Source organism: Protopterus annectens, chromosome 6.part0, assembly GCF_019279795.1.
Source record: "Protopterus annectens isolate FY-2018-M chromosome 6.part0, PAN1.0, whole genome shotgun sequence".
In the NCBI taxonomy this organism is placed as follows: domain Eukaryota; kingdom Metazoa; phylum Chordata; order Ceratodontiformes; family Protopteridae; genus Protopterus; species Protopterus annectens.
In genome coordinates this window covers 1,168,838,889-1,168,864,614 of record NC_056737.1, presented here as the reverse complement: position 1 = coordinate 1,168,864,614, position 25,726 = coordinate 1,168,838,889, and the positions used below count along the sequence as shown (strand labels likewise).

Sequence of the window (25,726 nt, the reverse complement as noted above, 5' to 3'; positions counted from 1 at the left end):
CTATCTCTGCAGGGTCAGTGTGTGTGTGATATTGTTAGTCACTAGTTTGGCACATACTTGGGTCCTACCTTTCCGGCTGCATACGTAGCTGTAAAAGGCCTTATGGTTATCACTGGATGTGATTGCTAAGTTTTTCTCAAAGTTACCTTTAGAAGATTTGACACGTCTTATTTGCCCATTGAGGTTGAGGAGGGTGCTTTTCCATTGTTGGGGCCTCGCCTTAGTTTTCCTAGACAGCATCATTTTGCATTTGTTGTAAAGTTCGTTGATGCTGGATGTCCAGCAGGGTGGCTTGTTTTCACTTGGGGCTTTGATTCTCTCTGGAACAGTCGAGTCTATACAATTATACAAGTGACTGTACAGGGCTTTAATGTAAGCTTTGGTGCAGTTACCACTTCCAGCTGCAGGTGGGACTTGAAATGCTTTTATACCTTCCCCTAGGGGGATATAGTTTGCCTTGGTGATGTTTTTTAGTCTGACTTCACCCTTTGCGAGTTCTGGTGTTAGTGCCAGTTCGAAGATGACTGTTTTGTTATCCGATTTAACTAATGATGGTCCAACAGTTTTGGTGGTACATCTTGTTTGTCATGTTAGTGTGGACCAGATCTAGCATGTTTGTTCCTCTTGTTGGGTTTTGGACAGTTTGTTTCAGGACATTTGAGGTACAAAGTCAAGGAACTTTTCCACTAGTGAATTAAGGCTAGAGTAGGTTCCCAGTTGATGGTGGGGTAATTGAAATCTCCCATGACCAGAGTGTTTGACAGTATTTGGATTGACTCCAGTTTGGTCAAGTAGGCCTCGTGTGCATCATGATCCATGGAGGGGATCTATAGCTAGCTATGACTTGAATGGGGGCCTTACCCACAGTAATCTGAACTTGGAGTAACTCCATGGAATTGTCTTGTGTAGCTAGTTGGGAGGTGAATTTATCTTTAATATAGATAGAAACACCACCTCCTGTGGTTCTCACACATTCATTTTGCAGTTTGAAGGTGTGGAAGACATTGTAGCCTTGCAAGGCTGGAGTACTCTCTGAAGCCTTGAACCAGGTTTCTGTAATTCCATAGACATCTACATCCTCCAGTGATAGGAGTGCTTGCAGGGTGTTCATCTATTGGTTTATGCTCCGAGCATTTAGCAGCATAACCCTTATTTTGTTATGAATGGCAATTTTCATGTCTGCAATTTTGTTTTTGAGTTCTTGCCTAAAAAAAAGCACTATGGGGTAGGCAAGAGCCTTTGCCAGCAGCCAAAAACCTAGTGGTGCCAGGTCCAAACCGTCTCTGGCAAAGCAGTGAGGTTTATCGACCATGTCATCCCAGGCTGACAGAAACTGGATCCCTTTTGAATGACATCAAAAACTAAGCCAATTATTGAAATTGATAATTTTTGTTTATACTGTGGCACCATTCTAGGTGAGGGACACAGGTGGACAGTGGTCTCACTTTCGATAACCACATTGCCACAACAGTCAGGAAATCCTTTATGTGGCACACCTCATCACTAAGGGCTTTTCATCCAGCTAAAAGGAGGTCATTGTCCCACTGTACTCATCCCTCATTAGACCCATTATAGAATACAATGCCCCATTTGGTATGTACCTCTCAAGACATCTGCAACAACTGCAAAGGCTGCAGAAATACCTCACTAAAAGAATCACAGGCCTAAAGCAGATGCCCTACGCTGACCGCCTTAAAAAACTCCAGCTATACTCTGTCACATATTGTCTACTCAGAGGCGATCTCTGCTTAACATACAAGGCCATGTCAAACTCAGAGCTGTTGGACATGTTACACTTAAAGAATCCCAATCCCTTAGAGCCACACGCTTCAGGGATCTAAACCTTGTCATCACAATAAACAAAACATGCTGGAGGGATAGGTTCCTGACCCAGAGACTCCCCATACTCTGGAATAGACTGCCCATACATGTCAAGCAGAGTGCCTCTTTGGCCCTCTTCAAAAGGAACCTAGACGATTAGATGGGAGAAAGGAAATTCACCCCAGGGATCATGTCAGTCACCCTGCTAGACAGGGGGAAGAGGAAATAAATAGTGTGGGAAGAAATAGCCAGGGAATTGTTATGGCTGGGCTTTTATAGGCCCTAGGGCTGATAGCTTAGTACCAACCTACGAACCTATGGTAGTATGCTACGTAAGGCTAGGGACATACCTGCCTGTGATACATGCTCATAGTGCTCAATCATGTCTCTCTTCATACAGTCCAGTGACGTACGTCGCAGGTCGTTCACTCCAACATGAACTGTGACAGAGTCAAAATGGTGGTAGTTCTCGGGAGACATGAGTGCATGCATGATCTAAGGAATCCTGGCACCAGACAAGTAGCTGATGGTGACTTTCTCCTTATCTAACTTGGTGAGTGGGGCATCTGTGTATCTCACTGTGGAGTCTCCAATTACAAAAAAATTTGGTTTGAATGTTACACCCTAAGGGCTTGGTAGGTCACACGCTGCTGTTGCTGTGTGTCTTGGGTGCTGTGGGAACAGTGTTAGTTATAGCAGTCATGTGTTCTAGAGGTCTCTGGTGTTTTGATAAGTTTTTTGTGCGAACTTCCGTGTATGTTGATTTGTGTGTTGGATGCGTACTATGTGTATGAGTAGTGGTACTATGTGCATGAGTAGCAGTGCGTGAGTTGACAGGCTGTTCAGTGTTACTATTTCAAGTGCTAGAGAGCAGAGATTCAAGGTTCTTGGTGCAGATACATCTCTCGCACTCTGTACTAGTGAGTTGTTAGTAGGGGGTTGTCAGTGTACATGAGGCAGTTGCTACACTGCTTCAGGAGACCCAAGTCAATAAGGCTGGCAGGAGAAAAAAGGGTAGTCCAACTGGTGGTAATGCTAGGTTTGAAGGACTGTTATCACAAACTGAGTGCTTTTAGGACTGATCTAGGAGGTGCTTTGTAGATGGGTGCTTCTGACAAGTTTTTGGCTGGTGGTTTAATAGGTAACAGCTAACTAGCAACACTTCTTAGACTAGAACTATACTAAAATGAGGGCTACAGTAATGTATTACAGCTGTATCTAAGGGAAAAATTGTCAAAATTATCAGTCCGGATATGGCGCACAAGTGTGCAGTGCTATGTGAGGCGCAAACAAACAGACACCTGCTCAAACTTGGGGTTTAAATGCCAGAATCTAAAAACTTTAAAAAAAAAAAGCTTAAAAAAAGTTTAAAAGAACCAGTGAGGGTGCCTACTCCAAGTCCTAGACTGATCACCCTTCAACAGACAGATTCCAATCAGCACACTTCACTGTCAAGGATGCAGAAGGGCCCCTTCTAATCAAAGATGGCTTGAAAAATGTGTTTAGAATACAGCAGCATCTACAAACAGAGCCAGATGCAGCAAACCTGTAGCTGGACTATTCTACAGCTGCTAGCTAAACTAAGTTAGGCAGGGAACACTAAAAATGATAAAAACAGCAGAAAACAACAAGTAGACACTAAAGAATGTTGTTTTAAACAGCAAACAAATTAGTTATTTAAAACACTGCTTGGCAGGAAAACAGAATAGATGCTTACAAAACAGTGAGAAGAAGCAACAATTACTTTGCAATCAGTGAAAACAGCAAAAAAAATGCTTTGCAAGCAGTGAAATCAGCAACAAAATACAATTTAACGGACACAGTAAGGCAGACAAATTTAGTACAAACAGTGCAAGTTAGTTTACACTATTAAAATAAAGTATTAAATAAGCAGAACACAATAAAAAGTGCACTAAATAGTATAATCAAGAACAAAATGGGCAATTTAAGTTTTTTGGGAAGCTCAGAAGCCTGCATTAGTCTGAAGTCTCAGCTCAGAGTTGTGGCTGATAGTTCAGCTCGGTTCAAACAAGCTACAGGGATAGCAGCATATTGTATAGAGAGGTATGAAGTCATTAGAAGAGGCAAGCAGAAATAACTGCAAGAAAGGATACCATGGGGAGAAGACAGAAAATGTGAGAGAGACATACAAAGGGAACAGAAAGAGAAAGGAGATGTGTGAGAGAGACATGCAAAGGGAATAGAAAGAGAAAGGAGACGTGAGAGAGACATGCAGAGGGAAGGGGAATAGAAAGGAGACGTGTGAGAGAGACATGCAAAGGGAATAGAAAGAGAAAGGAGACATGTGAGAGAGACATGCAAAGGGAATAGAAAGAGAAAGGAGACATGTGAGAGAGACATGCAGAGGGAAGGGGACTAGAAAGGAGACGTGTGAGAGAGACATGCAAAGGGAATAGAAAGAGAAAGGAGACATGTGAGAGAGACATGCAGAGGGAAGGGGAATAGAAAGACGTGTGAGAGAGTCATGCAGAGGGAAGGGGAATAGAAAGGAGACGGGTGAGAGAGACATGCAGAGGGAAGGGGAATAGAAAGGAGACATGTGAGAGAGACATGCAGAAGGAAAGGGAATAGAAAGGAGACGTGCGAGAGAGACATGCAAAGGGAAGGGGAATAGAAAGGAGACATGTGAGAGAGACATGCAGAGGGAATAGAAAGAGAAAGGAGACGTGTGAGAGAGACATACAAAGGGAACAGAAAGAGAAAGGAGACGTGTGAGAGAGACATGCAGAGGGAAGGGGAATAGAAAGGAGACATGTGAGAGAGACATGCAAAGGGAATAGAAAGAGAAAGGAGACATGCAAGAGAGACATGCAGAGGGAAGGGGAATAGAAAGGAGACGTGTGAGAGAGACATGCAGAAGGAAGGGGAATAGAAAGGAGGCGTGTGAGAGAGACATGCAGAAGGAAGGAATAGAAAGGAGGCGTGAGAGACATGCAGAGGAAGGGGAATAGAAAGGAGACATGTGAGAGAGACATGCAGAGGGAAGGGAATAGAAAGGAGACGTGAGAGAGAGACATGCAGAGGAAGGGAATAGAAAGGAGACGTGAGAGAGACATGCAGAGGGAAGGAATAGAAAGGAGACATGTGAGAGAGACATGCAGAAGGAAGCGGAATAGAAAGGAGACGTGAGAGAGACATGCAGAAGGAAGGGGAATAGAAAGGAGACGTGCAAGAGAGACATGCAGAGGGAAGGGGAATAGAAAGGAGACATGTGAGAGAGACATGCAGAGGGAAGGGGAATAGAAAGGAGACACGTGAGAGAGAGACATGCAGAAGGAAGGGGAATAGAAAGGAGACGTGCAAGAGAGACATGCAGAGGGAAGGGGAATAGAAAGGAGACATGTGAGAGAGACATGCAGAGGGAAGGAGAATAGAAAGGAGACGTGTGAGAGAGACATGCAGAGGGAAGGGGAATAGAAAGGAGACGTGTGAGAGAGACATGCAGAGGGAAGGGGAATAGAAAGGAGACGTGTGAGAGAGACATGCAAAGGGAATAGAAAGAGAAAGGAGACGTGTGAGAGAGACATGCAGAGGGAAGGGGAATAGAAAGGAGACGTGTGAGAGAGACATGCAAAGGGAATAGAAAGAGAAAGGAGACGTGTGAGAGAGACATGCAGAGGGAAGGGGAATAGAAAGGAGACGTGTGAGAGAGACATGCAAAGGGAATAGAAAGAGAAAGGAGACGTGTGAGAGAGACATGCAGAGGGAAGGGGAATAGAAAGGAGACATGTGAGAGAGACATGCAGAGGGAATAGAAAGAGAAAGGAGACATGTGAGAGAGACATGCAGAGGGAAGGGGAATAGAAAGGAGACGTGTGAGAGAGACATGCAGAGGGAAGGGGAGTAGAAAGGAGATGTGTGAGAGAGACATGCAAAGGGAATAGAAAGAGAAAGGAGACATGTGAGAGAGACATGCAGAGGGAAGGGGAATAGAAAGGAGATTTGTGAGAGAGACATGCAAAGGAGAAAGAAAGGAGACATGTGAGAGAGACATGCAGAGGAAGGGAATAGAAAGGAGACATGTGAGAGAGACATGCAGAGGGAATAGAAAGGAGATTTGTGAGAGAGACATGCAGAGGGAAGGGGAATAGAAAGGAGACGTGCGAGAGAGACATGCAGAAGGAAAGGGAATAGAAAGGAGATGTGTGAGAGAGACATGCAAAGGGAATAGAAAGAGAAAGGAGACATGCGAGAGAGACATGCAGAGGGAAGGGGAATAGAAAGGAGACATGTGAGAGACACATGCAGAGGGAATAGAAAGGAGACGTGTGAGAGAGACATGCAGAGGGAAGGGGAATAGAAAGAAGACGTGTGAGAGAGACATGCAGAGGGAAGGGAAATAGAAAGGAGACGTGAGAGAGAGAGATGCAAAGGGAAGAGGAATAGAAAGGAGACGTGAGAGAGACATGCAGAGGGAAGGGGAATAGAAAGGAGACATGTGAGAGAGACATGCAGAGGGAAGGGGAGTAGAAAGGAGACATGGGAGAGAGACATGCAGAGGGAAGGGGAATAGAAAGGAGACGTGTGAGAGACATGCAAGGGAAGGAAAGAGAAAGGAGATGTGTGAGAGACATGCAAAGGAAGGGAAGAGAAAGGAGACGTGAGAGAGACATGCAGAGGGAAGGGGAATAGAAAGGAGACTTGTGAGAGAGACATGCAGAGGAAGGGGAATAGAAAGGAGACATGAGAGAGACATGCAGAGGGAAGGGAATAGAAAGGAGATGTGAGAGAGACATGCAAAGGGAATAGAAAGAGAAAGGAGATGTGAGAGAGACATGCAGAGGGAAGGGGAATAGAAAGGAGGCGTGTGAGAGAGACATGCAGAGGGAAGAGCAATGGAAAGGAGACATGTGAGAGACATGCAGAGGAAGGGAATAGAAAGGAGGCGTGTGAGAGACATGCAGAAAGAAGGGGAATAGAAAGGAGACATGTGAGAGAGACATGCAGAGGGAAGGGGAATAGAAAGGAGACATGCAAAGGGAAGGGGAATAGAAAGGAGACGTGAGAGAGAGAGATGCAGAGGGAAGAGGGAAGTAAGATGAATGAGAGACAATAAGTAAGGGGACAACAAGATGAGAGAAGGTAGGATGAAATGGGGATAAAGGGTGTGTGAGAGAGCTGCAGGATTCATGTTACTTGACCTGAGTGAGTGCAGCTGCACTTTGATTGGGTGAAGAGGTGTCTGAGTACTTCTGAATGTCTCTGATTGAGAGAGGAATGAAGTCCCATAGTTTAGGTGCTGGGAAGGAGAATGCTCTGCCAGTGCAGTATCGTTTACTTTATGGCATTGGTAGTTTGGGATGAAATTAAGATACACCATTGAGATTATTTGTGGTGGTTTTGTTGAAGTTTTACATTCAACCTCCGAAAGTTTAAGTGTAACATAATTTGACCCACCTTCACCACCGATGAAATTTCTCACAAAACCCAGCACTTGATGAAAGCATTCGCTGATCAGATTAATGGAACCCATGCATACATGTCTATATATGCTTGCATGCATGTATATCTGTTTGTGGGTATAAAATGTGTGTCTGTGTGTGTGTGTGTGTGTGTGTGTGTGTGTGTGTGTATATATATATATATATATATATATATATATATATATGTATATATATATATATATGTATGTATGTACGTTTGTATAAAGATGTATATGGTTGTCCTTCAAGCATATAAACTCTCAAGAGTTTGACAGCTTGAATTAACTGCTGCAGTTTGAAAATTAACTTTTTGAATGTCGCCAATATTTGTGTGTGAGATCATGGTACAGTGGATATCAGGGAATTTTATAACATCAGGTTCAAAACCTCATTGCAAAGATTGACCACACTTGGTCCGAGCAGTAACCTTAGCACTTGCAAACTCAAAACAAAAAAGTAAAGTGCAAAAAAATAATTTTATGCAGGGAGCAAGGCCCCCTCATATCCGACACACCCCTGCTGTTATATATACACTAACTCCGAGATCATACAGTATCTGGTAAATTAGAATAGAAGTAAAAATCCAATACTGCACCAAAGTCCTAACACACGAACCAGCCAACGAAATAGAACAAAAACGGTGTAGGACACTGCTAGTCTGTATCACTTTTATTGCATAAAAACACAAGATAAAACACAAGATGAGCGCTTTCGGGATGTTCCCTTCATCAGATACTATTCTCATAAAACAAACACTTTTTAAAATGATGAATAGCCAATAACAGTCAATGAAAAACCCGCCTATTTTGGAGGGTGGGTTTCACAGGAATCACATCATTAAGCCCTGGTTTCCTACTAGCCAGCAGCTCAATTATCCACCTGGATTCAGTTAACTCTGTTAAGTGCTTCAGATTGCCTCCTCTATTATTCACCTTAACATTTACAATGGCCCTAAAAGTAAAACTATGGGTAGGATAATCCATCACATGTCTACTTAAGGCATTATTTATATCATTATTCCTTATACAGGATAAATGTTGCAAATTCCTTTGCTTAAACATTTGATTGGTCGTACCCACATAAAAACTGGGGCATTGGACACATTCTGCCAGATAAACAATATCTGTAGTACGACATGTTGCTCTGCCTGGAAAAATAAACTTCCTATGTGTAACTGGGTGTTCAAAATCAGATGATCTCTTTATATATGAACAGGCTTTACAACCTCCACAAGGGGCTGTTCCTGTCGATGTAACTGTTGTTTTATTTTCATTTATTTTCTCTCTACAAAGTAGGTCCTTGAGGTTTTTATTCCTCTTGTACCTAAATCTAGGATATGTGCCTACTACTTTACTTATACGTTCATCACCCATTAAAATGTTCCAATTTTTACGAACAATCTCACAGACATCACCAACATTCCCACTGTAAGTCAGCATTAATTCAGGACCATATTGCTTCTTCGAATCACCTGTAGGGGTGGCAGTGTTCGGTATATCACGTTCTATCCAAGGTTTATACTTGGTATTACGAAAACTTCTGCTATGATCTATAACCCTATCCACCACCTTACCCTCGTAACCCTCTGTAATAAACTTCCCTTTAACTTAGATAATTCTGATTCGTATACTTCATCATCCAGGCATAATCTTGAAACCCTGCTGGCTTGCCCTTGTATTATGTTGGTATACGTGTAACGTGGGTGCATACTATCATAAGCTAATAACGTGTTTCTCCAACAATCTTTTCTAAAAAGTCTTGATGCAAAACCTCCGTCATTCTGTTCTATATGGACATCTAAAAAATCTATAGAGTGGAAGGAAGATTCCACCTGAAATTTGAAAAAGGTGGTTGTCGTATGCAGAAATTCTACAAACTGATGTAATAGATCCACATCCCCTTCCCACAGAATGAAGACGTCATCCACAAAGCGTACATACATCTTGATGTACACCTTCCATATCTCATTACCCAGTACATGTATCTGTTCCCATTGCGATAAAACAAGATTAGCATATGTATTGGCACAGGGGGTGCCCATAGCTACCCCCTGTGCCTGCTTGTAAACAGAGTCAGCTCCTAGAAAAATATTATTTTCAAGGACCAATAAAAGTGATACAGACTAGCAGTGTCCTACACTGTTTTTATTCTATTTAGTATCTGGTAAATGGCATATTCTCTAACCGTGAATATTGTGCAGTCTCAAACATCTGTTTAGTCATCCAAATTTAATCAGCTAAAGGATTGCTCAAAACAGTATTCAGCTAAATTCATGGCTGTCATATGTATTATTTTTCCTCAGATAAGTAAACATGTACATGACATACAAAATTCCCCAAAAATTGCAACATGCCTTTACACCCAGGCTATTATAATCCCCCTTCCCTGAACTAGATGGTGTATTAATTGCATGAAAATTTTGTTAATCTTTTACAAAACTGTATGCATAAAATCTTAATCGAATCTTGAAACTCCATCCCATCCCTCATCACTGCCCACATGCAGGCCTGTTTTATAATCCAAATGGTAAGCAGTTTATTAGTTTGTAAGCTTATCTGTAAAGTCAAGTCCGACTCTCCAGCAATTGATAACATTCATGTAAAATTCCTTAGAATCATAACTCCCACTTTTGCTTGCCTGGTAACAAGAATCATGTTAAGGTCTGTCATGGAATATATGGTTTTACACTGTTGAAAATAATCATGAGCTTGGTTACATAAAGGTGAGCTTTCAACCTTTGTTGACTGCTACTGCTCCATTGTGTTATTACCTTCTCTTTCAAAAATTTGTAAAAATGGAGGGGAATTAAGATGGCCGCATACCTGTAAGCACTGTTGTCTCTTAGCTCTAACAAAAATTCCTGAAGATCCTAAATATTTTAGGTATACAGCTCAACACTACTTAAAATAGAACCAGCCTGTAATCAAAATCAACATACTAGATGCAATAAAGCAGCAAAAAGTGGATTTTGACACCTTAAGGGAGAAAGATTATTCTGGATTGAATCAAACCTTTTCTGCCTTATTCCTGCTACATGTTCCCAGCTACCAGATTCCTAACTCTAAAATAACAGGAAAGGCCAAAGATGTCAACTGAACTTGATAGCATAGATACTCAAATTGCTAAAACCAAATTCTCAACAATAGATATTCTGTCTAAGAGCCTTCGAACTGGGAAACAACAAGAATTCACTAAAACAACTAGCAAAAATAAAACTGAACTCACAAACCTGGAAGATTTGAAACTTGCTCTTCAACCGCTCCAGCTGGCTATACAAAACTTCTCTGATCAACTGAAAACCTTTGGAAACTCAGTTAACCAAACTGTAACTACAGTTGAAAAAACAGAAGCAAAAGTTTTTGAAAATGAAATCAAACTTCAGAAGGAAATGGAATCCAACTCAAAATACATATACCAAATTCAACAAAAACTCCTGGATCTGGAAGCAAGATCCAGGCATAATAACATCATTATAAGAGGTATCCCTGAACATATCGAGCAATCAAAGCTGTTAGAGACAATTCAACTAGTTATTGGACTTTTACTAGAAAACTCTTCAGACGTTAAGCAGATAAATATTGAAAGAGTTCACTGGGCGATCCAACCTCCACCAAACTCTGATGAACCAAGACTGGTTTACATTAAAATCCTTAACTTCCAAGATGCCATAAAAATACTTTCGGCTGCAAAAAAAAAAAAAGAAATACATCTCTTGGAATGGCTCCAAAATATTTTTTGCCCAAAACTTCCCGTTGCAAATCAAACAAGAGAGACAAAAACTATCCCCATTCTGTGCCTATTTAATTCAAAAGAAGATCAAATTCTAGATGAAATACCCGCATACCTTATTCTTCCTTCACCAAGGTATTAAATATACTGCCTCCAACATCAAGGAATCTAAACAGAATTTTATAAATGCTTTCAACGTATTACTGGATCTAGAGGCAGCTAAATGCTGACTTCCCTCTACGATAACTCTCACATATGTTGCCACATTGTCAACTCAATTTACCTGTTTGAGAAATTGATTTTTCAGAAGATGTTTTATTTCTTTTTCTTACTCTGAAGTGGGTCCAAAGTAGCCAAGATACAAGTTTCCCCACAGAATCCTTTTTCCTGGATATACGTGAGCTTTTTAGCATAACATAGGTACACTGACTTCCTCAAGAACGTGACCTTTCTCTCCCAGACATTTACTCTCTCTCGCTTAAAGAAACATACTAGCTAACATCTGTACCACTTATTACCTCAAAAACTTAGACCTGTTTAATCTAAATGCCAAGATCTGAGGTTCATTTGTGACTTCAGGCCACTCTCCAACACAGTTTGCAAGCTGACACATTGTCTGTATAGGTTTTCTCTGGGTATTCTTCCTAAAAATATGCTAGTTGACTAGTTGCGCTAAAACCCATGGTGGTGCAGTGGTAGCATTGTCGACTCACAGCAAGAGGTTCTTCCATTCAATTCTCGTCTGGAGCGCCTTCTGTGTGGAGTCTACATGTCCTCCCCGCGGTCGAGTGGCATTCGAAAGACATGTGTTAATGGACGTGCCTTCGTTGAAGGTTGGGCGTCGAGCTGGCACCTTGACACCGTGAAAATCTACTGCCAATCATTAGCGGACTGGAGTTTTGCTGTGGTGACCCCTAACTGGGAAATGCCAAAGGAACAACAGCTAGTTGCGCTAAAACATTCAGATATACTGTATTCAGTCATGCTTTTGAGCCCTTGGTTGTGGCTGAGAAACATCAAGAAGGATCCATTAATTATCCAGCTTAACCAAATTAAAATTAGACTAAACTCATTCCTCCTACAAAATGGAGAGAGAATGTAAAAACTGAGAAGGATAACCAGACTTAAAGAGCATGCCACATTCTGCAACTACTGGGTAATAAAGACAGAAACTGGAATGACTGTGTGTGTGTGTGTGTGTGTGTGTGTGTGTGTGTGTGTGTGTACGTACACACACACACACACACACACACACACACACACACACACACACACACACAATAGAATAGGAGTAAGGGGTATAAATAAGTAAAAATATAAGTTTTAAAGGTTTTGGAAGTAAGCGATATCCATGAGCAAGCACGTTAAGTATTATGGGTGTGTTTCAGCAGTGATTATAATGATATGTTAGACATAAACCATTTCTTACTTAGAAGATGGATAAGTCAAACATTGTTGGACTAAGTTAAAGTATACACAGGAATATTTTTTGTGTGTGGTATAATAATTTAATTCAGCAAATGGCTAAAAAGTTGATATGAGGGATGAAGGTAACTACACTCCAAATGTCCTTTCTTATTATGGTATACATCCTACATTAAGTTGCAGTAAAAGTTTATTCACTTCACACAAATCAGTCAGTGTTTTACAATTCTGAAATGGGGGGGGGGGGGGGGTTCCAACACATGGAGAGTTTTTTTTTATTAAAAAACAAAATTCTTATGGGCAGTATAGCTAAACCTCTTTTAAATTCTTGCTTCCTTATTGCTAGCATATTTCTCTACATACCATATAATATAATCCTGGGAAAGGCTGACATCCTTTTAACAAGAATTGTAATTTATAACATAAGAGGCTGGTTAGGGTACATTGATCCACTGTTGAAGTTAAAAGTTTTACCTTTTAATGATCTCAGATTTGCAAGTGTTCTTTTCCAAGTTTTGGTTTAGCTGTAGTGATTATTTTGTGGGTCAGAGTGGAGTACCAAATGTAATAACTAACTGATGCCTAATTTTGTTGCCGCAGAACTCAATACCCGTACAATGCTTGTGAGATCTTGCACCACACTTAATTATCTTTACTTGTCACATATCTACATTATTCCCACTTTATATGGCAGTTCGTCTATTTTAATGCATGCTGTTCTTAATCTCCATATGTGTCATGGATACTAAATGATTATTTAGTGCTTGTAAACATAAATATTAATTGGATATTACCACCTTCACCTTGACTTTTGTTTTTTTGCCGCCCTCTAATCAAGCAAGATTAATCTGCTATGTGTGCATACTAACAGGAAAACTCAGATACAGCACTATATATGTGTGTGTGTGTGTGTGTGTGTGTGTGTGTGTGTGTGTGTGTGTGTGTGTGTGTGTGTGTGTGTGTGTATATATATATATATATATATATATATATATATATATATATACACACACACGGGCTAGGTGCTCATGCTGAACTTTGAGGTGGCATTTCAAGATCATTAATGTCGAGAATGGAGTTTATTTTGGGGGCAAATGAGATAAATAGATCCACACAGAGTGTATTTTGGAATTACTCCTCACTGTACAGACAAGAACTTAAACTACATTAGCCCATGCTATTTGTGTGTTGAGTACTATTTGATGTTTTGAGAAGTACACCTGGGTCTGTACAAACAGAGAGATGCAGGATATTGTTAAAAAAATGCATGTTGTCTTTTATTTATAGACAAATGTGTAGCTAGTGCCTCTTTTATATAAACTAAACCAGAAGCCCAGGTTACCTCTGTTTTCCTCTTACTTGATTTCTAGCTGTAAGTCATGGTGCCATGAATGTTTGTTGACTATGACCATCATAGCCTAAAAACCTTATATTGTTTATAGCCAAACCTATCATCAGCAGTAATGTTTTATTATTCTATGCCTACCTAACTTTAAATAAATTGCATTCTTACTAATAATTTAACTCATAATTTAACTTATATGTATTTTCATTTGTATTTTCTGCAGAATGTTTTATTAGTTATCTGACTTAAACATGGTTGGATAATTTACACAACTCTTCAATCATTTAATTATATCAAACTGAACAAGTTTCCTAGTACTTGATACTCATAATAACGTATACATACTTACTTTACTTCTAGATAGCAGTCATTTAAAATATCCTAGTTATGTATGATTTAATTAAGATGAAGATAGCCTGTAACCAATTAAATATCCATTTTACTACTTCATTATTAAAACATCCTTTTATTTACCCTTCTTTTTTTTTTCTTTTCTTTTGTTGCTCTCGACTATAGCTCTTTACCTTATACCCATCTGTTTTGCTATTTGATAAGAGCTAAGTGATTCATTGTTAGTGTGTTAAGAAAGTTATGCCACTTGTACCCTATGTGATTAATATTTTTATTCTGGGACTACATGCTTTTAAAAAATATACTATAGAGACTCATTGTTTTTTTATCTGTCTTTTGATTCTTGGTTTAGACCTCTATTAACTGTCATCCCCATCTCTTCCGGGCTAAGTAGTTTTGTGATTAGGCACAGGGTTAATGCAGGCCATTTCTATTAGGAATTTGCCATGCCTCTATTTTTTTAAAAAATATCTACAGTTAAGCCCTCTTTCTTCAGATATTACTTACAAATAAAGTCTTACTATGTGGAAAATTGACTCTTGGAATGTAAAGGGGATTCAGCTGGAAAAAAAAGAAAACCATTCCTCCATTTGACTTTTAAATGCAAAGCAAATTTAATTCTAATACAAGGGACCCATATGCTTCCTGAACAATCGAAACATTCTATGGGGAAACATGGATTAATAAAGCAAAAACGAGGAACAAACTAGTGAACAAAGACAAAACGCCAAATCCTACTTATCCTGAAGCCAGGGCAAAGAAGCACGATAAAACAAAACAGTTTCCAATAAACGTATTTCCAATCAGCTGTGAATATAAAAGTTATCCAAGAAGCGTAACTCCAACATGGATTAAGACAGTTACTGTCACTGGAAAAAAATCTAACAGTGTAGAAGTAGCAGTCATTGTTAAAAAAACTTTCCAAGATGATATTATGCAGTGTGACAAAGATACAGAGGGAAGATGGTGCTATATAACAATTATATGTCCTTACCTTGATAAACCTATAGTACTGTTAAATATATATGTCCCTTGTATTAAACAACAAGAATTTATTATGTCTACAAGATTCTATCCCTTTTTCCTATTATTATATCATAAGAGGGGATTGGAATACCATTCAAGACCCCACTTCAGATAGGACAAACACTAAAGCTATATATATTAGACATGCCACCATAGCTGTTACAGAACTTAAAAAGGATTTTAACTTATTTGATCCATATATCTTCCAACCTATAAATTCCCCAAAAGACAAATTCACCTTTTATTCTCAATGCCATAATGCTTGGTCCAGGTTGGATTTTTTTTAATCTCTGATTTTTTTGAACTTTAGTAACACCTTTAGTATAGAACCTAGCTTCTTTTCTGATCATTCCAAGATTACTTTTATTATTGATTTATCCAACAACATTAATATTAGTAACAGGGGTCACACCTGGGCATTGAACCCTACTCTTTTATTAAAGAAAGACGTGATACAAGAAATAGATACAATTTTGGAAAAATCCCTAACCTCACCTGATCTTAACCAATTACCCTTTGATATATATATATATATATATATATATATATATATATATATATATATATATATATATATATATATATATATATATATATATATATATTGGGCCTCTATGAAATCCTTAATTAGAGGTTATTTTATCAATAAAGCTACTTATTACAGGAAAAGTACCTTTTTAAAGAATCTTCTGTTAAAAACAAAATCACTAATTTAGAGATAGAACTGCAAGCAAATTTCAACCAGGAAATTGCAAAACAGATAATTTATCTCCAGAAAAAAACGTTATCTGCTAAATGCAAAGCATTAATCCTTCCAAGAAAATAAGACCCTTGTGAACTATTCAGAATGGTCACAAATGTCATCCAAATTCTTAGCAAGATTAATAAACCAGAGGAAATTTCTGCTATCATATCTTGAGATATTATATCAGCCTAAAACCTACCACATCAGTCAAGACATTGTCCATCTATTTGAGAATTTAATTCCCGTTCCCATAGTTCTCAGAAACTTCCTTTAAAAGAACAAGAACTAAACAACTTCCTAAATCAGTTAGACTTCCCAAAGCTTAATCAAAAACCGCAAGATGTCCTATCATCCCCTGTTACCCAACAAGAAATAATCAGGACAATAAATAATAAACTAAATAAAGCCCCAGGATCTGACGGCTTCACCACAGAATTTTATAAAATCTTCATCCAGAAAATTCAAACATTCTTTTATGCTTAATTATATTAAAGAGAAGGGTATTACAGATATATACCTAAATGCTTCTAAAATGATTTGCATCCCTAAAGAAAATTTGGATCTTAAAAATCCATGAAACTATACACCTGTTTCATTGATTAACTTGGATATGAACATCTTTGCTTCAGTTTTAGCCAACAGACTTAAGTGTATTACCTCTCACATTGTATCACCTGACCAGTCTGGTTTTATACAAAATAGGCAAACTTTTGACCATACCCTTACACTAGATGCCAGATCACACTCCACTACATACCTTGGCAATTGATGCTTCCAAAGCCTTCAACAGACTTAACATTGACTTCTTCTCAATTTTACCCCATTTTGATATACCTCTGGATTTTATCCAGACCATTAAAATACTATATTCCAGTGCTCATACTTTTTTACAAATTAATAAATGTACCTCCTCTGGGATTGATATAAAAAATGGAGTTAGACAAGTCTGTCCAATGTCACCCTATTTGTTTAACCTATATATTGAAACTCTATTCTTGCTTATTACACAGAAAACTTTCCACTATACACCTGTTCTTTTTAATACTAAAATTCCTTTACTGTATCTGCATCTGCAGATGATCTAAACCTATACTTTGTTAACTTAACTCAGACTTACAGAAAAATTTAAACTCTATTGACGCCTTGTCAGAATTCTCAAATTATAAAATTAATCTAAGGAAATCCTCAATTTTTCCAATTAATCCTTTTTGCCAACTACCCATATATCCATTATCAACTGAAATTAAAATCTGTCATTTCCCTTATCAAGACCTGAAACGGTTTTAACCCAACAACATCATAAAGCTTTGGACAGCTATACAACAAGACCTTACTAAATGGACTAAACTTCAACTCTCACTTCTAGCAAAAGTTGCTATTATTAAAATGAACATTTTTACCAATAATGCTTTATGTACTAAATGCTTCCAACATAATAGCATGTGATATTTTTTAACACACTACACTCTTTTCTATCCAAATTCTTATGGTCCCCCAATTCTATAAGAATTAATTACAAAAACGTAACATATCCTAAGGATAAGGGAGGTCTTGGACTCCCTGATTTTAAGTTATACTGTGGCATTATTAATTGTAATAGAATAATAGCAATTTCTGATCATCTCCCAAACAAAAAAACTTGGTTCCCAACCTGGGTAAAACTATTTCATAATTATATCAAAACTTTTAACTTTGATTCTAAGGCTCTCCCCTTTCTAAATAGGGAGAACCTGAAGACCATTAAACTATGTGAATCTCTAAAACATAAAATAACCATCCTACAAAAACTTTTTGAATCATTAAACTTCTTCCGCACCATTAATACATTATAACCATTGCATCTTAACACTAACCTTTAAACAGCAAAATGTTAACTCTAGACTGGTACCCCCTTCTTAAAGAAAAAACTTTACTTGATATTCTCGCCTTTAAAAATCAATCTATTACTGAGATGAGACTGATGATGAGCCTCCTTAAAATCTATACCATTATTTTAAGACAAATTAGGGAACTGTGTACAGAAACTTTGGAGGACTCCAATTTAGTTTCAAGAGGCATAATTACTTGTAAAACTATATGGAATCTATTCCCATTTTGGAAAAAAATGACCTCAAACTCATAAAAATTTATTCTTTTGATTAAATCCCAAAATGTTGTAATCCTGTCAAAATACTGGAATGATTTAGATCCATCTATCTCAACCAACCAAATCACCAGTTCTATCCAAATGACCTCAAAAGTTGAATTTAAATACCAACACAACCCCCAAAAATTTTGGAAAAATGTAAACCAGCTACTAAAATCCACCCAAAAGGCTACCCCAAACCAACCACCCCTGACACTAAAGTTCCCATCGAAACACAATTCAACTCCCACTTTGTGAACTCAATTCTATCCATATCACAGGACATTTCCTACCTCACTATCCCCCAAACACAAATAACACTAATACAAGCTTTATCCTCAAAACAGTTTCCACCACTTCAATCAAAAGCATGCTGTCCAAGCTAAAAACCTCATCAACAGCAGCCGACCTATTCCCCAGCTATTTCTCGAAACTCACAGCAGATGCTATTGCTATCCCAATCTCCACTCTCATAAACAGATCAGTTGTTGAAAACAATGTGCCCAAACTCTGGAAAATATCCAATGTTACACCCATACATATAGGCAGGACCTCCGCTGAACTTAATAACTACAGACTCATTGCTTTACTCCCCCCTCTGGCCAAAATCCTAGAAAAATGCATCCATACCCAGGTGCTAAAATATTTCCTAGACAGCAGCATCCTGTCACCTACTCAGCATGGTTTCAGACCAGCCCATAGTACCACTACAGCCCTCCTCTGTTTCACAGACACAGTAAACAGTCTCAAAAACGAAGGCCTGCAGGTGTCAACTCTTTTTTTGGATATGTCCAAAGCATTTGACACAGTCTCGCACTAAATCCTGCTAAACAAACTAAACCAATATCACCTATCAAATTCCACTCTTACCTGGTTGCAGAGCTACTTAACTGACCGGTACCAAGCTATGAAATGGGAAAATTCTCTCTCTCCTCAGCTGCCCATAACTATAGGAGTCCCACAGGGTTCTATCCTAGGACCACTACTATTCACAATCTTTGCAATTGACCTCCATACCACCACACAGCATGCGTCTGTCATTCAGTATGCAGATGATACTACCTTAATCTGTGCTGCACAAAACATTCCCACCCTCCTGCAAACAACTCAACTAGCATTCTGTGATGTTGAAAACTACCTTACCAAAGCCCAACTTATCCTCAATCCAAATAAGACTCATCTTATGATTATAACCAGTTCTAACAAAAACACGGATAACAGTCAATTCACTATCTACTCCTCAAATGCTACTCCAATCCCTCTAGTGGCACAGGTTAAGCTATTGGGAATAACCATAGACTCCCACCTAAAATTTGATAGTCACCTCAACTTAACTATTAAAAAAGTACACGCCAAACTGGGATCACTCTACTGTATCTAACCATTTCTTACCAACAACACAGCATTAGCCATTGCTCGCTCCCAACTTCTATCCACCTTACTCTATGCATCTCCCATTCTGACTAATCTCAACAAAACTGAACTAAGCAAAATGGAAGCCTGCTATAACATAATTGCCTGCTTTGCTGTAAATTGCTCATATAGAACTCATCACTGTACTGCTTTGAGACAGCTCCACTGGCTTGAACTTCCCAACCTTCTAACCTACAATCAGCTCTGCCTCTGTCATTCTATTACCTCCCCAATAAGTGTCCTACCCTCAAAAACCTGGTGCAAGATCACTCAGCCAAAAGGCCTCTTAGATCATCAAGCAAACTACTACTAGAAGTCACCAACAGCTACAATAGCTTTGGAGACACGCTATATAGTAGTTCACTGGCTAAATAATGGATCTCTCTCCCTACTAGTATACAAAACACATCGTCCAAAGCCTCCTTTAAAAACGTCATTAGGCAACATCTCAAGCAAAGTTGGCAGTGCCATGACTGCTCCCAAGGCTAGTGAAAGCGGATAAAGTACACATATTAAACCTAGAGTACTTGATAATAGTTTTCACTCTTACTCACAAACACTGGCTAATCTACAATGTATGTACTGTACCTGTGTACTATGTATGCATTATATCTATGTTCCAAATATCAGCTGTACACCACAAATCTATTAAATATTTTTTTGTTTGTTCTCTCCACTGTAACTGTTGATGTGTTGCATACCACTGTAAAAACATGTCTATTATAATTTGTGTGTATACTGATCATGTCTAAGTATCTAAATGTATCTATAATTTTTCTATGTGGAGCTTTTCTCCCCGGGCCTCTGCTGAAAAGGGGTCTTTTCGGCTCAGTCAGATACCCCCTGTTAACAAATGTAAAATAAATAAATAAAATAAAATTGTTTATGTTGTCATTATATGCTTATTGTATAACTGTTTTTCTTGCGATGTTCATATTGTTATATGTTTTAAGTTTTGAAAAATAAATTATAATAAAGAGATTTTCAAAAAAATATGTAAAAATGCCTTCTTCAACAGCTGATTGTCAAATTTTTAAATTTCACTCTGACCTATATTACCCAACATGGCTTTTAGCCCTCTCACGTAGCAAACACATCGGTGTTTGATTTCATTCAATCCATTCAGGAAATGCTTTACATTGATCAATGTTTTTGGACCTGTCTTATTCAACTTATGAAAAAATGTTTCTCATGATTTTAATAACTAAGAGCTGCAAATCCTTAAAAACATTGATTAGTTGTTTTTGTATAATCTTAGTAACGGAACCTAAGTAGTAAAACTGAAGAGTTGATCTCATCACCTCCTCCCACGAGAACAGAGGAGTTTCCCAATGCTCAGTACTGGCAGGTTCCTTTTCGCTATGTGGATGATGTGATTTATTGTAGTGTCTGCTAATCTTCTTCATTTTGCAGACAACTCTACTGTTGCCTTCTTAGTCACTTCACCAAATGCAGTCTGCCTTTTATTTCCAAGTACTTTTCACATTCTAAAATAGCAGCAACAACAAAAAACACAGCCACCCCTTCCGGCCAGGTGGTTTTTCTTACGTTTCACATTCTCCAGTCCTGGTTAATTGCAGTGGAAGAAAAGAGTAACAGTAAAGGGTTGCAGTGTAAGTATAAAAGCAACATGCCCAAAGATAAAACAAACATGCATTGCAAAACAGTGCTTATTAATCTGTAGTACATAGCAGAACTATGTAAGGTAGCCACCAGGTAGTTTTGTAGCCTGTAATAATAATAGCACAAATTTGACTGAAACCAAACTGAGAAAGCAGTTAATGCCAGCAGTTGCACCCAATACCCTTGGCAATCTAGATCCAGAGTGGTAATCCAAGCAGGTGACCTCTGGATTTTTAGCACTCTAAAACCAGACATTTAGTGCTAGCTGTTTATCAGAGGTCTGTATTTACAGTGTATTTTGTTACATCTTAATTCTTCAGTAGATGTGAATTTAAATTTTACTCATCTTCCATGCATCTAACTGATGTTTGGTTTAATGGACGTGCATGAAGATTCTAGAACTGACAAGAATTTCCAAGTGCAGGCAGTAAACAGCCAAACATACGCATGTTAAAATGTATATGTGTTTGTTTCAACAGTATATTCTGCCTTTTATTTATAAGCGTTTGGTATACTTAAACAGGAATTATCAGCTTTTATATCTAGAGCAAATTTCTGTTTTCTCCTTTTCATACGGTTGACTCTTGATTACAAAATGATACATGCTAAGTCATACAGGAAGGTCATTGTATTGCACGTACCATTTATTTAAAATAAACGTGTTTCTTAGTTAAAAATATTTATTGAAGAAAACTCGGGTCTATATTATGATAGCAAAAAGACGTTTGCGCGAATACGTAAACATCGAACCGTATAGCGCAAAGTGGACTTAGAGCGAAAGTCGAAAATGGAAATGTCAAATTTCCATGGTTGGCCCATCTGTGGATTAGCTGCATAAGGTAAGTGTTGGATAGTTACGGAGTTTAGGATAGGGTGCGGGTTAAGGTAAGTGCTTAGATAAGTAATGTATTTTAGATTTAGTGTGGGGTTAGAGGTAGAGTTTTGTTCAATGTATGTATAGGTTATTTATTTTGTTTGTGTATATTTTCATAGGGGAAATGTGCAGTAGTTACAGACCTTAGGGTTAGGGAGGGGTTAAGGATAGTGCATAGATAGTTTTGTATGTGGGGTCTAGTAGTGTTGGAGGTAGGGTTTTGTTAAATGTATCTATGTGGATTATTTGTTTTGTTTGGGTGTATGTCTGTAGGGTACGTGTGCAGTAGTTACGGACCTTAGGGTTAGAGAGGGGTTAAGGAAAGTGCATAGTTAGTTGTGTATGTGGATTTTAGTGTCAGGTTAGAAGTAGGGTTTTGTGCTTTACTTTAGGTTAGAAGTAGGGTTTGGTTAGTGTATGTTTGTTTGTTTCTTTCGGCTTTTCCAGGTTAGGGGTTAGTGTATATATGTGGTTTATTTATTTTATTTGGGTAGGTAGTATATAGGTAGTGGTGACAGTTTGATTTTTTTTTCGCTGTTTAGTGTGTTCAGGATTTTCGTGTTTCACGGTATAGGGGTCGATATTTTGATATTTGCTCATAGAGTTTTTCGCTTTCATAATATAGACCCAAAAACTCATGTTTGGTAGTTAAAAGTATACATACTTGGTAGTACTGTAAATCAAGTGTTGTCATTCCCAGTTTGGGTGCATATTGGAATAAGTTAGCATTTTGTTGACTTTATAACACTGACTTAGACTTTTCAGTGCAATGTACAAAAAAAAAATACAAAATTTAATTGAACAAACCATCAGAAGCTAGGAGTAAGATTGCAGAAGCAGAGCTACCATGTTTCTGAGCACTTTGCTCTTTAAGGAACCGTACTGGGGATATAATTGTCAATCCCACGCAGATAGTATAACTCGTTTTGATTGTGTCTAGATTTGCATTTGTCTGAATGCTATAAGTTCTGTGTTATCTTGCCAGTAGCTCACACATGCTAAAATAACAAGTTCTTTAGATTGCAAGCAGTATATTGGCTAAAGTAAGAAGCTGCAAGTAATGCATATTTTTTACAAAACAAATAACTGTAGCAGAAATTCTCATAACCCCTCAAACACTTGACCAAATCAAAGTTCCAAGTCAGTGCTTTCATGAAAGATGTTTGCCTCGTGCTCTCAAAGCCAAATGTGCTTATTTTATTTAAGTTTTGTTTTCACTAATAACTGTCCTTAACAGTTGCCCATTTTCATAGAGAACGTGCTAAAAGCTCCCAAGATAACGATGTAAGAAAGAGTAGAAGACATTTACTAAAGTGAATCAGGTATTTGAATCCCAAGGGAAAATGATAATTACATCCAATAAACATTTGAATCATAAGAGAAATGGAGACATAAGCATTGTACATAATTAGAACAGAGTATAAGCCAGTGATCCATTTGCAGTTGACCGTGGTAATGTAAATGCAACATTTGAGACTGGAAGGAATATATTTAGGTTATCTATGATATGTTTTAATAATTTAAGAAGTTCAATGAGTTTAGCAACTGACAGCATAAAAATAGTATGTGAATGTAAGCAAATGCTGGGATCATCCCTCTACACAATGCAATGCAGTCAGTAAATTTCATTTACGCAAGTAATCAGCTCAGAACTAGTAATATAGGTCAGGAAGGAACTTTAAATAATCTTGAATTTGTTAAACGTTGAAGTAAATTTTTACTGTTCATTTGTCTTTTCAGAAGACCAGTTCTCTATGCCTATTCAGTGCACTGATGTTCCTCCTGAACAAACAGAACGACCTTTTAAATCTTCAGAGAGGAAGTACCCTGATAGAGATGTGGTCACACTGATTACGCCAAGAGGACCAGGTGAACAAGAGGATTATTCCTGTTATGTGCTACCATTGGATAAACTTGATATTAAGTTTCCACCACCACCTGATCTTGATTTCTTGAAAAGTTCAACTGATAAACCAGTAGAAATTGAAGCTGCAATGAAAACTCAGCAAAACTCAGATCTAAGTTGTCAAGCATTGCTTAGACTAAATAGTTCAGAAGAAGCACCTGGAATTGAAATTAACAATATAGTTCCACCAGTGCCACAGTGTGATCAACGTAATAAACACCTAACCGATTTAAATATATTGGCAGCCACTAACATGGACAGGCATCAGTTACCAAATTCTACAAGACAGGTTATAAATACTCCCATCTGTAAAGTTGACACGTCTGGAACTGTAGGGCTACCACAAGCAGCAGAACGAACTGTAAAAGGACCTCAGCAGGTAAGGGGCTTTATGATTAAAACCTGCCAATATAATTTATGAGCAGGCCTTCAGTCTCTATGATAGCAATATTACAACTTTGTACTTCATCACTTCATTTCCAGAGCCCCTGATCTTTACATTCTGACTTCTTAGAACAATTCATGATAGGAACAGATATGAGCTCAATAACTATGACATGAGTTGAATAAAAGATTTGCTTGATGAGTACAAATCTGACTCTTATTAACAAGACATAACTAAATATGTTTTACAAAGACTGAAGTCTGTGCTTAGGACTATATGTTAGCAGGACAATATATTTGTAGAATCTGACAGTAACTGGAGGTCTTATTCTGAGGATAATTTTTATTGGATTGAATACCTTGGTGCCTCCTTCAACTGGATGTTCTTTAAATCTTAAAGTTTGGTAGGTGCACACATCATTTTATTTTATTTATTTATTTATTTATTTATTTATTTTGCATTTGTTTATCAGGATAGTCCAACTGTGCAACAAAGCTTCTTTTCAGGGGAGGCCTGGAGAGAAAAACTCCAATAAAAAAACAGAGTAACAGATAAAATAGTTAAAATAACTATTTTTGGATCTTTACAATAATAATGCCAACATATCATACAAACAGTTTTAAATTAGAGTAGCTTAATATTTAAGTAAGTATAAAAACAGTGTTATAGTATAGTAAAGTCATGAGATATAATGTCTTAAAATGGAAAAGAAAGTAGAAATTCAGCAGAAGTTGAGAAGAAATGTAAAGGGAAATTCAGTGTACATTTGGTCCACACTTTTTATTCTTGTGCCAGGACTAAGTAATTTGTGTATCCCAAGATCCAAGTTGTTCGTACTTGCTCATATAGTTTGTTTTTCATCCCAATGTATGTTTTAGAAACTTTCAGTATTTGGTGTCTGAGAAGTACAAACTCTTCAGGTTTATCATCAGGTCCCAGATCAAGAGTTAGAACCATCTTAAGTACTGAATTTTTACTGGAACCAGAACTCAAGGCTGATAGCTATTGTAACTAACAGTGTTTCAACCCAGTAACTAATTGGTGTCAAAGAAAGAAGCTTGAGGTATCCTTCTTTATCACTGTTGCAGTATTTTTTACTCTTAGTATGTCCTGCCATGGATAGCCAAACGTCTGGCCAGCATACCAAAGCTATTACACTTTCCAGCCATTGCACATCAGATGTATGTCCTGCATGCAAAGTATAAAGGTACGTATGTGACATACAGATGCTTAATCCTCCAAACCTCTTTGCTGCCAGTCTGAAATCTACCTCTGAATTCGGTCTGTACACCATTTTCTGAGTTGGTTTATCTACCAAGCCTTCTAAAGATAAGTGCCCTATTGGGATTCTTTCCTTTCTTATTTTTGTTCTTTCTATTTTATTTTCATGTCACCCAGGAAAGGAAAATGTGAGTGTGGGACACAGATTCCCCATAAAGATAGACAGCAGAAGTTCCTTTTTTGTTTGGATGCTACAAATGACCATACATAGTATGAGATTTGTCTGGCATTTG

At 38.0% G+C, this 25,726-nt stretch overlaps 1 protein-coding gene across 6 annotated transcripts in view; it reads left to right on the top strand.

The window, feature by feature from the left end:
- TANK (TRAF family member associated NFKB activator) overlaps positions 1–25,726 on the top strand; it is a 1,995,915-nt gene that overhangs the window by 1,520,746 nt on the left and 449,443 nt on the right. For all 6 annotated transcript variants that reach the window (XM_044074789.1, XM_044074784.1, XM_044074787.1 and 3 more), the window contains one exon: positions 23,662–24,206. In XM_044074789.1, coding sequence (XP_043930724.1) covers positions 23,662–24,206 — 545 coding nt within the window. The remainder of the gene's footprint in view (positions 1–23,661; positions 24,207–25,726) is intronic.